The 16,140-nt window shown below is 54.7% G+C and overlaps 2 protein-coding genes and 1 long non-coding RNA gene across 14 annotated transcripts in view; all 3 read right to left on the bottom strand.

The window, feature by feature from the left end:
- CPNE2 (copine 2) overlaps positions 1 to 3,302 on the bottom strand; it is a 54,997-nt gene extending 51,695 nt beyond the window's left edge. For all 8 annotated transcript variants that reach the window (XM_055553889.1, XM_055553890.1, XM_055553897.1 and 5 more), the window contains exon 1: positions 3,088 to 3,302. The gene's annotated coding sequence lies outside the window, so the exon portion shown is untranslated. The remainder of the gene's footprint in view (positions 1 to 3,087) is intronic.
- An 863-nt stretch (positions 3,303 to 4,165) lies between these two features.
- Positions 4,166 to 7,850, bottom strand: LOC129631383 (uncharacterized). Its single transcript, XR_008704016.1, has 4 exons — positions 7,800 to 7,850; positions 7,005 to 7,123; positions 6,316 to 6,400; positions 4,166 to 5,993 (listed from the first exon to the last, which is right to left on the bottom strand). It is a non-coding gene; the product is annotated as an uncharacterized LOC129631383 (long non-coding RNA).
- A 3,190-nt stretch (positions 7,851 to 11,040) lies between these two features.
- The window catches only part of NLRC5 (NLR family CARD domain containing 5), a 92,167-nt gene continuing 87,067 nt past the window's right edge, over positions 11,041 to 16,140 (bottom strand). For all 5 annotated transcript variants that reach the window (XM_055554387.1, XM_055554390.1, XM_055554386.1 and 2 more), the window contains 6 exons: positions 15,395 to 15,478; positions 15,236 to 15,307; positions 14,899 to 14,982; positions 13,412 to 13,495; positions 13,006 to 13,089; positions 11,041 to 12,078 (listed from right to left, as the gene is read on the bottom strand). In XM_055554387.1, coding sequence (XP_055410362.1) covers positions 11,964 to 12,078; positions 13,006 to 13,089; positions 13,412 to 13,495; positions 14,899 to 14,982; positions 15,236 to 15,307; positions 15,395 to 15,478 — 523 coding nt within the window. In that variant the 3' untranslated portion in view covers positions 11,041 to 11,963. The remainder of the gene's footprint in view (positions 12,079 to 13,005; positions 13,090 to 13,411; positions 13,496 to 14,898; positions 14,983 to 15,235; positions 15,308 to 15,394; positions 15,479 to 16,140) is intronic.

The raw sequence follows: 16,140 nt of genomic DNA, 5'->3' as shown, positions 1-16,140 counted from the left end.
CAGGGTGAATCAGTGCTGGATGAATCTCACCTCTCCCAGACTCACACCTTTCCCTTCCCCCAGGCCAGCGCTTGCTCCTCCTCCATTGGCAGGGCCACTGCCCTCAGATACCGCCCCAACACTCAGCACAGTGAGACAAGGATCTTCCCAGAGTCCCCAGAGGGTGAGCTCTGGACTCTTCCGAGTTCCATGACCCAACATCACAGACCCATTCAACAAGGAGGGGCAGACTGAGCCATCTTTCCAACACCGACTGAGCACCTGTAAGTGCAGGGAAAATGCCCTGAATAGGATGGACGTAAGATGCCCTTGTCGTCCCTGGAGCTGACCCTCTGGGGAGGAGGGCAGAGAACAAGCTGACATACACACACCACCCCCGCCCCCCCAGATGAGGGGAGAGAGTGGCCAAGAGCCCAAGAAAAACTAAGCAAGGTGACACAATAGTGAGGGAGGGATCAGCAGGTAGTTGTTTCATTTCGGCGCGGGTGGAGAAATGCTCCAGGCCATGGGCCTGCACAGCCCTTGGCTTCACCACAGAGCAGAGGCCGGGTGGCCCAGCAAAGGGAGGGGACACTGGTCTGGGAGCCAGGAGGTGCCGTGGGACTTCAGGAAGCCTTGAATCCCCTTGGGACTCGCATCCTCCCTCTGGGGGACGGGGGCAGGCCATGATTCATCTTCTCCACCTGCTGCCTTCCCAGATCCTAGGGTGACCTAGCCTCCCAGCTCCCAAAGAGCCCACCCTGTGTCCTGTGGTGGTGGTGGTGGGGGAGCAGGCAGGAGGGGAAGGAACCCTGCCCCCTTTCTGAGGCCATATTCTCCCAGCTGGAGGGGGCTGGATTCCTGAAGTGACCACCCTGCAAGCATCTGAGAAGGGGAGAGCATCAGGCAGATGGGACCCCGGCCTCGGCTGAGGGCTTCTCAGACCTTGCCTGGTGACCCTGCTCCTGCGGGAACTCCTAGAGAATGGTCTTCTGTTTTCCATCACCCATTAGAGCCCTGGGAGGCCGGCCCAAGGTGGGGGAAATGGGACCACCCCACCGGATGTACCATCCCCCATGGTGCTCTCTTCAGCCTATTGGCCCCTTCCTGCTCAGGACCAGCCCCTGGAATAGCCTAAAAGTCTGCCATCTGGATTCTGAGGCTTCTCTCTCCAGGAAGAAGGTGGGAGAGAGAAGAGCCTAGCTGGCCTGAAAAAATCCCAGAAGGAATCCTCAAATCAGCAACCCACATCAGGCTTACTAATATTCCCATAACCATGATAACCACGGTTAACGTTAACCCAGCACTTATTACAGACCAGCCACCGCGCGGGCGCATGAGCCCTCTGTTGTCAAATTTAATCCTCACGGCTTCCTTTCGAGAACAATACAATCACCCTTAAAAGATTATAAAGGTGTAGAGTAGTGCTCTCACTACTTTACTGGTACAGAAACTGAGGATCTCTCTCCGACCCTCTTCTTAACATCCCTGAGTTTTTAAATTTTATGGCCTCTGGGAGGAAGGTCCCATGACCACCGGTGCACCCAACTTTTTGGAACACCTGCCCCCTGCCCGTAGTTCTAGTCTCCCAGCAGCCCGGTAAACTGGATTGAGTCATATTTTGCTTCATTTTACCACCGGAAAAGCCCTTAAGCCTTAGGAGTGGCAAGGCACCTAAAAAGGGATAGGGCAAAGGGCCAGAACCTGAGTCCACTTTCTTAGCCCACGGTTCTTTCCACAGAGAAAACTGCCTGGATGACCCCTCTCACTCGGGCCAGCTCTCTCACATGCCTGGGGCATTCCCACTCACTGGGCTCCACGTCAAGGTACTGCAATAAAACCACTCTTTATGTTTATACCCTGCCTCTGTACGCATAGACTGTGTACAATCCGCCCATTTTACAGATGATGACCTGGAGACTCAGAGGGAAGGTCTCAGCCAGGGGCCCACTGCTGGCTAGGTGTTCAGACCCAGGTCTCCCCAGCTCCCCATGAGGGCTGGTCAGAGGCAGGCTGCAGCTGCCGAAGGTTACAACCTGGCTCCTCCCCCCAATGACTGAAGCTGTGGGTACCCCCAAGAAACCGAAAAAGTTCCCCCATCCCTCAGTGACAGCTGACATTCCTAGGGGAGCAAAAACTAAGGGTCAGTGGGGCAATTCTCCCAGATTCTCCAACCCCTCGTCACTTCCCCCGGCACGTAACAGGGCCAGGGGGAGTCCCAAACAGCAAGAACCACCTCACCTGGCTACCAGAGCCCTGAGTTCCACCTGTGACCTTGGGCAAATCACAAATCACAGCCCCTTTTGAAGGAGCCCCTTCCCCAAAGAGGCTTGTCCAACGAACCTGGGGGATGGAATAGGAAGAGGAAAGTCAGAGCCCTCTATCTTTTCAAAGAAACAGCGCTGCGGGGAGACGGGGACCTGGAAGGAAGAAAGGGTCTTGCTCTTTTTCCACGCTTCCTCCCTCCCCGCCCCCATCTCCAAACACACAGGTGCCAGACAGCTTTTGCGAAAAAACTAGTTTGCAAACACACTCCGACTTCTGGGAAGGTGCCCAGTTCCACTCCCTCTCTTTACTCCCCCTTCCCCGGCAGGGAGCTGATTCTCTAGCAGGTCCCAGGGGCTGCGGGAGGAGGCGGGGGTGGTGGGCCCGGGTGGGAGCAGGGCAAAAGTTGGCGAGGAGCGCCCCGAGCCTGCCCCGAACCAGCCTGACTCCAAGACTTCCTCAGCTGCGGCGGGGGCAGGACTCCACCTTCCCGACTCTCCCCCTTCCCCCCAGGGTCCTCGGGCGAGGTAGGAGGGTCCGGACACGGCTGAGCTCGGACCCCGGAGGGCACCTCCGTTCTCCCGGCACCCTGCCCTCGGCTCCCCCGCGGTCCGGGAAGACGCCAGGGCGCCCCCGCGTGGCCGGGTCGGAGCTGAGTCACCGAAACGCCGGAGTCTGGATGCGAGCCCGTGGCAGGGGCTTGGCGCTCCGCAGCCCCTCGAAGCCGAACCCAGCTTCCTTCCGGCTCGCCACTGTCTCCAGAAGCCAAGCCCCCAGGCCGAACTTGAGCCCTCGCGCCACGGGCCCCAGCCCGCCCCTTTGCCCGCCAGGGCCCCCGCTCACCGCGGGTCCGGCGGGCGCCGCTCCCCGTCACCGCGCGGCTGCCGCTCCCTGCGCTCCGGGCCACTGGGGCATCCCAGGGCGCTCCCTTGCTCGGCCGGGCCCGCGGGTGCGGGACGGGCTCAGGGCGCTGCCCCTGCGGCCATGGCCAGCTCGCGTGCGCTCCCAGCCGCTAGCGGTCCGGTCCTCCTCCCGGGCCGGGCGGGCGGGCGGGCGGCGGCGGCGTTGGCTGCCGCTCGGGCTCCTCCCTCGGCCGAGGAGGGGGGCGGGCGTGGGGCGGGAAATGGGAGGCGAGGCGGGCGCTTCCTGGAGGGGCGAGCGCTCCCACGGGCGGAGCGGGGGCGCTGTCCCGCCCGCCGCCGGTGGTTCGGACCCCGCGGCTGGCGCGCCCTGGTGCTCGGGGCTCCCAGCGCCTCGGGGCCCCGTGGGTTCGAGGCGGGGATCCCAGGATGCGAACGTTCGAGGCTGGAATCCGAGGGTCCTAACGTTGCCCGCTAGGACTCCGCGGATTGGAACGCGAGGTGGCTCGCACTCGCCCCAGGCCGGCCTCGTCCGAGCTGCGGGCACCTCTGAGTTGCCTGCACTGTGCGCCCGGGTCCGAGGGTGGGCTCTGCCCGGGCCTGCGGGGCCGTAGGGCGCCGCCTGCTGCCTCGACCCCAAGGGCTGTTGGACTCAACGCTGCGCCCTCGAGGGATGCACCACGGGGTTTGGTTCTGGGCTGTACTGAGAGCACTGAGATCGCCGTGTTTTCTCTCCACCCCTCCCTTTTTTCTTTTTTTCTTAGTAAAAGAGCTCGGCGTTTTCTTGTCGCCGCCAGGGACTGGGAAGATGACACATACCACACATACGTATTTCTCTGACAGAGACAATGGGATAAAGACAGTTCGAACGGTGCCTGGGACTAGGCAGCGGGAGGGCGACTAGGCGGGCCCCTGAGAGCCTGGCGCCCAGTCCATCCTTCGGCGGTGGCCCTCTTTCCCCTATAAGAGGCACCGATTTCGAGCTACAGGTCAATCGACAGTATTTCCGTGCCTGCTCCCCCGCCCCTTTCCCCAGTCCAGTGCTCCAGACAGGAGCCTCATTTAACCAAACTGTGGAGGACAGGTCTCCGGACCTTAAGTCCACGTCCAAAGCCCTTGGCGCCGGGGCTCAGGGACTGGAGTTAACCCGGAGCACTTGGGTTGTGAGTTTTCCATTCCAGGCAGGCGAGGGTTAACTGGGAGACTCACGCTGCAGCCAGCGAGCCTCCCTCCACATCTGAGTCACTGGCACTTTGCAGCCTTAGAGGGCGGCTGTTAAACAGCCCCAGGGCTCTGAGCTTTGTTCTCTGCCTGCCTGCTCCCCCGTCCATCCTTCTTTCCTACAAACTCTCCTCTTTCTTCCACCTAAAAGTCCTCAAAGCCCTCAGCCCAGCTGTGGGGCAAACCAATCCAGAATCATTCTTAGATCCAGCTGCAGCCCCTCTTCCTCCAGGAAGCCTTTCCTGATTGATCTGACCCCTAGAGTCCCTCTCCTCTCCTTGCTCCAGAGCAGAAGAGTCAGGCACTGGGATGGATGGTAGTGAATCCAAGCTGAGAGTCCCTTCCCTCAAGGTGCTCACCTCTCAGAGGCAAGACCATGGCCCAGGCAATCATACTACTGTATGAAAAGTAGAAAGGGAACTTCCCTGGTGGTCCAGTGGCTGAGCCTCTGCACTCGAATGCAGGGGCCCCGGGTTCAATCCCCGGTCAGGGAACTAGATCCCACAAATAAGAATTCCTGTGCCTCAACTAAGGATCCCACATGCCACAAAGAAAATCAAAGATCCTGAGTGCTGCAACTAAGACCTGGCTTAGGCAAATTAGTTAAAAAGTATAAAATTATAGTGATGGTTACACATCTGTAGATATATTCAAAACCATTACTTGTATACTTTAAAGAGGTGAATATTATAGCATGTGAATTATATCTCACTTTAAAAAAAAATGTCAGGAATTAGGAGAGCATAGAGGTCAGTTGTTTAAGGCCAACTGTCCTTCACGGTGGATTCTATAGTCTGTCTTTGATCCACACACAATACAGGGCTGTTACTACAAAATGTTGAAGTCTTTTCTTGCCCTGATAGAGACTTCTCTGTGCACAGTTGAGAAGCCTCCATTTCCCTAAAAAGGGCTGATAGGAGGGTGTGTGTGTCCACATACACCTATGGCTCGTGGATTAGACTGACCTGAAGCAACCTCACCTGTGTCGGAGGCCCTGGCTGGCCTCAGGTGTGTGTAAGCAGGGTGGGAGCGTGTCCAGTAACCTACACTACCTCTTAAATCACCCCAAGCATCATCATCTCTCATGGCTCTGGGGGCCTGCTGGCTCAACTAGGGCAGTTCTTGCTCAGGATTTCTCACAGATTTGCAGTCAGGCCATGGCCGGGCCTGGAGTTATCTAGAAGTTTTCTTACACATTTATCTGGCAATCGATGCTGGCTGCCAGCTGGGACTGCAGCTGGAACACCTGCCTGTGACCCTTCCATGTGGCCTGGGCTTCCTTGTAGCATGGCGGCTGGGTTCCAAGTGCGAGTATCCAAGGGAACCAGGTGGAAGCCTTATTATCTTTTCTAGAACTCGGCTCGTTCCATAGGCCCCGCCTTGAGGTGAGAGGAATTTTTAGGAATCATCTTTATCTTTAGGAAGAGCATATAGGAGGGGAGATATTATGGTGAGCATCTTTGGAAAATATCATCAGCCCACAAAGGGGGTTGATATAGAGACTCATTAGTTATAGAGACATCCCACTCCAGGATCACTGAGAGGTGGGTGTGGCTCACCCCACTCCTACATCTCAGGCACAGAGTTGTGGCCCCTGGTTTGAATTCCAGCCTGTCCAGTGACCGCCTAGGTGAGATCACTCAATCCTCTGGGCCTCAGTTTCCTCCTCTGTAAAATGGAAGGACAGAGTTAGTATCTGGTGTGTGTAAGCAGGGTGTCCAGGCATGCCTGGACAACAGGGCTAGCCTGTTGTTATTACTACTTTTAAGATCCAGGGTTGTAGTCACTCTAATACAGACATATCTCCTTCTAGGGTCAGGACGCCCAGGACTGCCCCCACTTCCTCGGGCTCCCCTTTATTCGGTCCCAGACATGCCCATCAGCCCAGGTCTTGTCCTGCAGCGTGCAAGTGTGTGCAGGGGTGGGGACTACGGGCACAGAAGACTGAGAATTCTGTCCTCCAAGACTCAACCGGAGGACCCCATCTGACCTTGGTTCTCTAGTGAAAGTTCCTCTTCTGTCACCGCCTCTTCAGGGCAAAGGTCAATTTCTGGGCAGCCAGGGCAGGGCTGGAGCTGGTGTGGGATGAGCAACAAGGTGTGGCTTCCAAAGGCCGAAGGAGGAGGTCGGGGGGCCAGGGCTCCAGCTCTGGAGTCACACTGGGTGGGGGTGGGGTGCTGCACTGGGGTGGCTGGTGGGGAGGAAGACCAGCTGCCCCGGGCCCAGTCCTGGGAGGATCTTTGCCAAACCAGCCACTGCAAGGTCTCATCCGGGAAGCTCTGGATGTGTCCAGATGGCACACACAGTTCTGTCTGGGGCCACTGCCCTCAGGCCTGGCCTTGGCCACATAAGGGTGCGGCTGAGGGCCAGAGGCAAGGCTAGCAGGTCATAGAGCCCCCGTGCCTTCCTAGGGGCCCTTCTTTTTGAGGAACACACACAGACCCCAGCCAGGACTGCCCCAAAGTCCTCCCTCCTTAAATGCTCCAAAGTTGGAATTGGAGCTCCCCTAAATACTTGCTGTGCGACTTTGGGCACCTCTTGTGCGTTTCTGGGCCTCATTTGTAAAATGGAGGACATCGTCACGGAGACTGTGGCTATGGGTCTAGAGGAGTTCCCAGAGGGTGAAGTCCTACAGAACTCTCACCAGGAGGGGCAGCCAGCCAAGGATTCAGACCCCACCTGAGGGAGTGCAGCGAGGAGGCATCAGGTCATCTTGGCACCTGGAGAAAGTAGGCTCTTGTGCTTTGCCTCATTTTGCTCATGCCCTCACTAAACAGATGCAGAAACTGGGGCAGCGCCTGTGGGATTCAGAGTCGCCAAATTTGAAAGTTGTGAAGAGAGTAGATCCTAAGAGTTCTCTCAAGGAAAAAACATTTTTTTCTTTTATTTGTATCTATAGGAAATGATGGATGTTAATAAACTTAGCATGGTAATCATCTCACAATGTATGTGTTCATAAGTCATTTTATCATACATTTTATATTTATACAGGGCATGCGTGCTAAGTCGTGTCCAACTCTTTGCAACCCCATGGACCGTAGCCCACCAGGCTCCTGTGTCCATGGGATTTTCCAGGTTGGAGAAATCCCATGGACAGAGATTGGGTTGCCTGGAGTGGGTCGCCATTTCCTCCTCCAGGGGATCTTCCAGACCCAGGGATCGAACCTGCATCTCCTGCATTAGCAGGCAGATTCTTTACCCCTGAGCCACCTGGGAAGCCCTAAACTTATACAGTGCTATGTGTCAATTATATCTCAATAAACTGTAAAGAAAACAAACAAACAAAAAGGTTGTAAAGACCCAGGTTCAACTCCTGGCGCTACCATTTACTAGCTTTCACACACAATGCTTACTAGGCTGCCTTTGGGCAAACTAGGAAGAATCTCTGGGTCTCAGTGTCCTCTTCTGGGGAAGGAGGGTCACCAGGATCTAACAGGACAAGATAAGGAGCATACATGCAAAGGTTTACCTCACCTGAGGGGCAGCATACTCGAGTGGGTCGCCAACGTGGCTGCACATCAGAATCACCTGTGGAGCTTTCAAAGTACCGCTCCATTCTTAGGAGGGGAGGCTAACAAGCTCCTCAGGTGATTCTAACGTGCAGTCCGGCTTGAGATCCACTCACCGGTCTGTGGTTTTACTCAGTGCAGCCAGCAGCACTGACATCACTCAGGCGCTTCTTAGAAATGCAGAATCCCAGGCCCCGCCCCAGACCTGCTGAATCAGAATTTGCAAGTTAATGAACTCCTCAGACGGTTCAGTGCACACGACGGTGTCTCTAACAGTGATTTTTTTTTTTAGCTCAAGAGGTACTGGCTCGGAGCGTGAACTTCAGACACGTGTTTAGCAGAAGGATGGAGGGGGCAATTTGGGAGGATTTGAGACCTAAGGAGTGGGAAACGGCGATTCTGTGACTCCCTTCAGAAAGGCAGTCTGTAAAACCATAGGATGGAGGCCAAGGGACAAAGTAGCAAAATGAGCTGATCCTAGCCTTGCAGTTAGACCTGGAAACGCACCAGCCTGGTCCATTCTTCGTGAGAAGACTCAGGCACAGAAATGGGGAGCACCTTTTTAGTACATGTGCTGCTGGAGTGAGCATATGGAGCACCATTTTGATTACTGGCCCAGAGCCTTAAGTTTCTTTGAGTTTTATCTGTTTTCATTTATCTGTTTAAACTGAGGCTTACTTTGGGAAGGAAAGAGACAGGGAGACTGGATCTCATCAGTGTGGGATAGAAAAATAGTCCTAGCCTCGAAACAAGTTGGTTGCGGGAAAGGTAGTTTCTTTTTTTTAAACCAAGTGAGTGTGCTTCGTCGCTCAGTCATGTCTGATTCTTTGTGACCCCATGGACTGCAGCCCACCAGGCTCCTCCATCCATTGGGATTCTCCAGGCAAGAACACTGAAGTTGCTATGCTCCAGGAAACCAAGTGTGGCCATTTTAAAAATACTTATTTATTTGGCTGCTTTGGGTCTTAGGTTGTGGCACGTGGGCTCAGTAGTTGTGGTGCATGGGCTAAGTTGCCCCATAGCATATGGGATCCTAGTTCCCCAACCAGGAACGGCACCTGGGTCCCCTGCATTGGAAGGAAGATTCTTAACCACTGGACCACCAGGGAAATCCCCGAAGAGTAAGTTTTTTAGTAAAATGAGCATGGTGACTGTCCCTGACGTCAGCCTGGGCAGCTCTTCAGGGCTGACAGTGCTGAGGTTTATTTCAGGGCATTTGCTGCAAGTTCTTTTGGAGTTTAGAACTTGGACAGGGACACGACTGAGTGACTTCACTTTCACGCATTGGAAAAGGAAATGGCAACCCACTCCAGTATTCTTGCCTGGAGAATCCCGGGGACGGAGGAGCCTGGTGAGCTGCCGTCTATGGGGTCGCACAATTGGACACGACTGAAGCGACTTAGCAGCAGCAGCAGCAGCAAAGGGGAAAGAAGAAGGGAAAACAAGCAGCAAATGAAGAGTGGCTCTGAGCTCTGGGTTCTGCTTGGTGTGCAACCCACCTGGCCTGGAGCTTTCAGTCCACGCTGTTCCTTCCTCACCTGTGACCTCCATGGTCAAGGGCTCCTCAGGCTTTGAGGAATTCATCCTCCAGTCTTGGACAAGAGGAGAGGGCAGTACAAACCCCCTCAGTGTGAAGGTGCACCATGATGGCTTTGGGGTCATTTCCCAGAAGGGAAAGACTGAATTGGGGCTCAAGGTTTCCAGGTAAGCTTCTTGAATCTTCTACCTGCCCACCCTTTCCCCCATGAGCAGGCTGCTGGCCCCACTCCATGCCAGGGTGCCCTGATCCTGGCCCTGCCCAGACTTCTTGTATTGACTGACTAATGCTGACTCCAGGCAAGTATTCGTGCCTGGAGTCCCAGTGTAAGGTCTAGGTGCTTGGCACTTTGGCCAGAGGACTTTCTCCTCCCACTTGGTGGGGGACCAAGGACAACATGAAGGATGGCAAAGGTCCAGGACTGAGCCATCCAGGTGAATCACAAGCCGGCTGGGACATCTCAGGTTCCCAAGTCAGGCGGGAACAGCCTCCAGCATCACCACCTAACTTCTGGATACAGCGGTGAAGCCCTCTCAGGACTTGCCAGTGGGCCAGCCTGCCCTCCAGTGGGGCTCAGTGGTAACTGCACCCTCCCTGCTCCACTTTTCACAAGGGACTGCAGCTCTGGATGAAGGCTCTGCAGATATCAACTTGTTCAACCTACAGGTGGGTGATGGACAGGGGGTGCTCTCCACCTGCCACTTCAGACACTTCTCCACTTCATATGACATTCAGCCCTAAAAGAGGTATGTAATGAATGAGCATGTACAGATACTTTCTTCATCCTAGGGACTCTGTGTTCTTGCTCCCTGACCCCTCCAAAAGTCCTGGGAGGCCAGGGGTGTTACTCACACATAAAGGATCAGTTCCTGGCCTTGAGGGCTGGTGGCAAGGGGTCAAGTCACATTCCTTTCCATGCCCATCTGACTTCCAACGCCATATTCTTAATGTACCACCTGCCTGTGGAAACCTTTTAGCCAGGAGTTCCTAGGCTCTTACCAGGTCCAGGCAAGCAGCAAGAGGGAGGGGAGTGCTGGGCATGGTGACAACTAAGGGACGTGCACCACATCTAAAGGACACACTCAGATGTCCCCAGCGGATTACTCTAGTAGGAATGCTGGACTAGCACCTAAGAGAAACTGAAAGGTAAATCGGGGGTATAAGTCCCCAATTTAAAATATCGACAAATCAGAGAAGGGTGTAGATATATCGCAAGCCAAACAAAGACTGTTTTTAACACTAGGAGTTTAACAATAGCCTTATGGTACAAGTAAGCTCGGGCTTCCCTGGTAGCTCAGATGGTAAAGAATTGGCCTGCAATGTAGGAGACCAGGGTTCGATCTCTGGGTTGGGAAGATCCGCTGGAGAGGAAATGGCAACCCACTCCAGGATTCTTGCCTGGAGAATTCCAGGGACAGAGGAATCTGGCAGGCTACAGTCCATGGGGTCGTAAAGAGTCGGACACGACAGGTAAGCTCTGGAGAGAGGAGGTGACTTACCTGTGATCACATGACCATGACAGGGTCTGGACCTGACCCCGCGTCTCCTGACTCCTGGGCTCATCTCAGCGTGTTTCTCTGTGTTCTGGCTGCTTTCCAGGCCCCAGGGTGGGGTGTGAACCATTTCTGACTTTGGCTAGGTGGTAGAACACATCAGACTAGAGACTAGAGGCTGGAAGATCATCCACATTTATTGGTCAAACTAGGCTTACAGTGCAGCAGGACCACCCTTGGCCGCTCTTGGAAGTAATGCGGATGCGGTGTAGCCGGCAGCCCCTGGGCGCTTGTGCAGATTGCGCTGAGGTAGTGGCTGGATCCAGCAGTCTTTCCTGACTGTCTTGACAGTCCCCACTCCCTGCACCCTTAGGCCTAGCTTCATCCCTTACACCACACAGACTGGGCCTGTCCAAGGTCATGCTGGCACGACCTGGAGCTGGGCCCAAAGTCCTTGGAAATTAAGGGAAAGGGGGTGATCCAGTTTATAGATGAGAAAACTGAGACTTGAGGCAGGAAGACACTCATTCAGAAGCCTCATGGCTAAATCCCTGGCTTGTCAGTGCTTGGACAGTCTCCCCAGCCCATTCTGGGCAGAAGACATTCCCTGGTTTAGCTGCTCTGGAAATGCAATTTATAAATACAGATTTAGTCTTAAAAAGTAATAAATTAGATCTTGGACCAGCCTGAGGGAATATGGCCAGTCACATGGCACAAGACCTGGACATTTGTCACGTCTCATATATGCACTACCCATCACATGTAGTGCCGGGACCCATGCCATCGACCCACAGGCCACATTTCAGGTATCATGCAATGTCACATGGAATGTCGCCACGTGTGACCTTCCACATCACACACCACACCATGACACGCTCATTTTGCTTCATGTTCCTGACTGGTCATGCATGTCCCAAGGGATGTAGGGTAGTCATACTCCGCTCTTTGTCACCAAAAATGTCCTCCCTGAAGACTGTTGCAGGAAAAGCATGTTTCTCCCTCTTGATCCAGGGACAGCCAGCTTTTTTCATGAGCCCTCTATCCTCGTGGATGAAAACTGGCATCACTCGGCTGGATTCAAAGGGACTTGAGGGCACCATCAGGTACCCCGAGGGATGACCTGTGGCTGGTTGTCAAAGAAAGCAAAGTCCAGCCTGGGCTCCTGGTTCTGCAGATGCTGGGCCATGTCTGGGGGAATGCGGTTATTCCAGAGGCTGCCGGACACAGAGACAGACACTTAGCACTGGGCGCTGCTCACTTACCCTCTTCTCTCTGCCCTCTGTCCTACCTACAGATGGGGAAACCGAGGCTCCAAAGGGGAAGAGCTGCTGTCAGAGTTAGGTGGCAGGCAAGAGCAGGTGGAAGGCCAGCATGGCTGCCTTCGGGAGATGGTATCCCCCACGCTCACCCTAACTTCTTCCACTCCTTTTTTTTTTTGCTGCACTTTGCAGCATGCAGAATCTTAGTTCCTGGACCAGGGATTGAACCTGGGCCCCCTGAAGTGGAAGCATGGAGCTGTAACTACGGGATTACCAGAGAAGTCCCCTCCACTTTCTTCCCCAGAAGCTAGCCTCTTCCCCAGAGCCGTGCTCATATGACACGTTGTATAAATGAGAAAAAAGCTCCCCTTCTTTATGACACCACTTCCATTGTCTGAAACTGTAGTAATATATTGAATTTTATAGAGAAAGACACTTCACTACCACTAGGAATGTAATACTTCTACTATGTGAATGGTGTCCCTTAGATGCTGTGCAGTACACAACCTATACAACTGGCCCTGATTACGGCTACCATGTTATGTGCTTACTATGTGCCTGGCATTGTGCTCGGGGCTTAATCTGATCATTTAGTCTGCAGAGCAGCTCTCTGAAGTAGATACTATCACTACTGCCATTTTACAAATGAGGAAACTGAGACTCAAAGAGGTTGAGTTATTGATGTAAAATTGCAGTTGGTAAATGACAGAGCTGGGGTTTGATCCAGGTCTGCTTGCTGCCAAATCCCTGATGAGTGGGTCCAAGTCTCCTTTGATAACCCCCAATCCAGGTCCTGCCTCCTCCTACAGGAAGTCCTCTTACACTGAAGGGCTGGTGTGCTCACCCCACCCCCACCAGCCCTGCCCCGACAAGCCCTGTTACCGAATGACTTGGATGCCAGATCCCTGTGCCAGCCCTTCAGCCAGGAGCCAGGCTCCATAAGCTGTGATCCGATTTGTCTCCAGGCTTCCGGATGGACAACAAAGGGAAAGAGATTGACATGAGATGGGGAGGGGATGGCCTAGGGGCCTTCTCTATGTCTCTTCCCCGGGGCAAGGCTGGGGGACACAGGCTCCCCACACATCTGCTTAGAGAACTCAACATTCAACAGTCCAGTGGGAAGGCTGAAGACTGGGACACAGGAGAGCTAATGGACAAAGTGGGGAAGTCCAGGAGGGCTTCCTGGAGGCAGGGGCCTGACCCAGTGGCCTCCTGGCTTTCCCCAGGACACAGGGTCCCCTTTGGTCCTCCCACTCCTTTCTGGCTTCCCTATATGTGCCCATCATACTCCATTCTCTTCAGCCGGCCCATCTGCGGCAGGACCCGGGCCAGCTCAGCAGCTGCCTCATCCCCGAGCAGATTCCAGGACAGCCTGCAGGGTAGGGAGGGGTCCGAAAGTCAGCAGCAGAAGAGCCGTAAGGGGGAGACAAGGTGGCAATGGGGAGGGCTAGGGGGTGCTGTGCAGGCACCACAGAGGTGCCTGATGGGGACCTGTGTGCCCTCCCTGAAGACTGTACCAGGCACAGAGGGCTCCTCCCTACTCCCCCAACCCCATTCCCGAGCTGGTCATCCCACAGGAACCCAGACAGCTTAGGAGCTGGCTGTCCTGAGAGTTCAGGACACATGACTGCGGAAACATCGGGATCTAAGCTTCCACCATGCACCTGCCTCCGTCCTGACTTTGCCACATCCATGCACCACCTGTATTATTATTTGTTTCACTTTTTTCTTTAAATCAGTCTTCTATCCCCTCTTTTATTCACTTTAAGAAATTCATCTTCAGAAACATCTATCACTACTATGAATGAGAAGCCTGTGTTGGGGACCCTAAACGGAAAGTAGTTACAAGGATAGCAACAGGGCAAACAATGGCATTCACTCCTAACTGGAACCTGGGTCCTTCCGGAAGTGCTGACCCCATGGTCTGCCCCCTGCTGGCTAAAAGGGGCAATCACCCGTGTTGGGTGAGTTAGCACTGATCTGAGACTTTCTCTTTGTTGTATAAAGTAATGAGAAGAATTAAAATCTTCAGGATGCAAGCCTAAAATCTTACTTAAGGAAATCGCATTTTCTTCTGCCATGCTCAGGGGTCCAGGTTGGCCCTGGCAGTCTAGTTTATCTCTGAAGCAATACTGCCAGGCCCCAAGGTCCAAGCACCTCTGATTGCCAAGGGAGAGGTGGACACAGTCAGGGGGAAGGTCAGGGGGCTGCTGGTTTCAGTCACTCTTCACTACCAACAGGTGGTTTGAAAATCAAGACTCCATCAACCAGGTGGGGTGGTCCATCCAGATGCCTCCCAAAGGGAGAGTCAGGGGGAACGGTCCTGACCATCTAGCTCATCTCCATCTGGTCCACCTTCCCTCCCACCCTCCTTAGCTCGGGAAACAGGGGAAGAGGCTGAATGGCTTAGAGCAGGGGTCCCCAGCCTCTGGGATCTAATGCCTGATGACATGAGGTGGAGCTGATATCATAATACAAATAAAGTGTACAATACATGTAATGTGCTTGAATCATCCTGAAACCATCCCCTGCCAACCCCCACAGTCCATGGAAAACTTGTCTTCCAGAAAATTGGTCCCTGGAGCCAAAAAGGTTGGGGACCTTTGTCGGCTTAGACCAACAACACTTGCAGCTCAAGTGTTAAAGCTTCTTCGAGAGGAGGTTTGAGCAAGAATGACCTTCCCCATGTAAGACGGGAAGGTCTCCAGGGAGGAAGGAACCAGGCCCCCCGGTGGCTGCTCTTCCCAGCTCCGGGCTAGCCCCCCAAGCACTCACGTGATTTCTTCCAGGGCCAGACAGAGCACGAAGCTGGCGGCGAGGGGCTTGGCAGTCTGGTTGTCAATCTCACACGACACCAGGCTGGAGAGAAGAAGGGGATGGGATGGAGGTGTCTGAGTCAGGGGTGCCCCAGCCTGCAATCAGAGCAGGAGGGAGCAGAGTGGCTAGGGGCTGGAACATGCTGGGAGTCTTAAGAAAGTGCCCCCCCTTTTTTGTCCCAGGCTCCCCCTATACCTGAGGTCTCTGTCACTTCAAAAGCCTTCCCAGGTGTCAAGCTCAGCCAAAGAAGGGCTGCCTGCCACAGCACCCCAGCTGGTCAGAGCAGGCTACTTACTCAAGCTTCCGGAGCACTGGGAACCCCTGATGGAAATGTGGGACCCCTCCGGCCAGGCTGTTCTCTGACAAGCTGCAGGGCAGGGGAGACAGCCGTGAGAGGAAGCCCCAGACCCTCCCCGGCCTGTCCCTCTGCCCAGGTTCCAGGGCGCCTACTCACCTGATCTCTTCCACGTGTGGGCATCCATCCAGGGCCTGGCCCAGACTCAGCACCCCCTCTGGGCTCAGATGGCTGGATGGCAGGCTGGGGAAAGGGAAGGGGTGAGGGCAGCCTGGAGGGGCAGGTATGGGGATTGGGAGGGGCTAGATCCCCCCAGCCTCAGCCTGTCTCAGGCTGCACTGCCAGACCTTAGACTCTCTCTGGGTAACTGCCACCCCAACCCCCCTCCCCCAACACAGGACATGGGTGGGTATCAAGGGGCCCTGGCTTTGGGATCTGAGATCCCAAGTTCAAGGCCTGGCTCCTCCATGTATGAATAGGGTAATAGGGTAAGCTTTCCATACTTCTCCTGGCTTTAGTTCCCTTGCCTGGAAAATGGAGCCGGTAGAAATCGCGGTCTCACAGGGCTCAGATGAGACCCTGGACATAAACTGCAAAGTGCCGAGGCCATGCTGCGGGGCGCTTAGCTCCTGCATAGCCCTTTGCTGGCACTTCCTCCTTTACCCTCGGAGACTGGCTCACAGGGCACACCAAGCTGGGATCCTTGTTCTTTTACAGACGAGGAAACCGAGACGCAGAAAGGGCAGGGGCTTGGCCAAATGCTGGTGGCTGAGTCTGGATTAGGCTGGGTCCCCTGATTTCCTGGTCTCAGAGGTAGGGCAGCTAGCCCCAGGACACATCCCAGTTTCTCCTACGGCAGGGCCGTTCAGCGATGGGGCCTTGATCCCCTAGTGCTCCTGGCGGGG

The sequence above is a fragment of the Bubalus kerabau genome, chromosome 17 (assembly GCF_029407905.1).
Source record: "Bubalus kerabau isolate K-KA32 ecotype Philippines breed swamp buffalo chromosome 17, PCC_UOA_SB_1v2, whole genome shotgun sequence".
Taxonomy (NCBI): Eukaryota; Metazoa; Chordata; class Mammalia; order Artiodactyla; family Bovidae; genus Bubalus; species Bubalus kerabau.
Note: the sequence above shows the minus strand (reverse complement) of the source record. Positions and strands in the feature narration are given on the sequence as shown.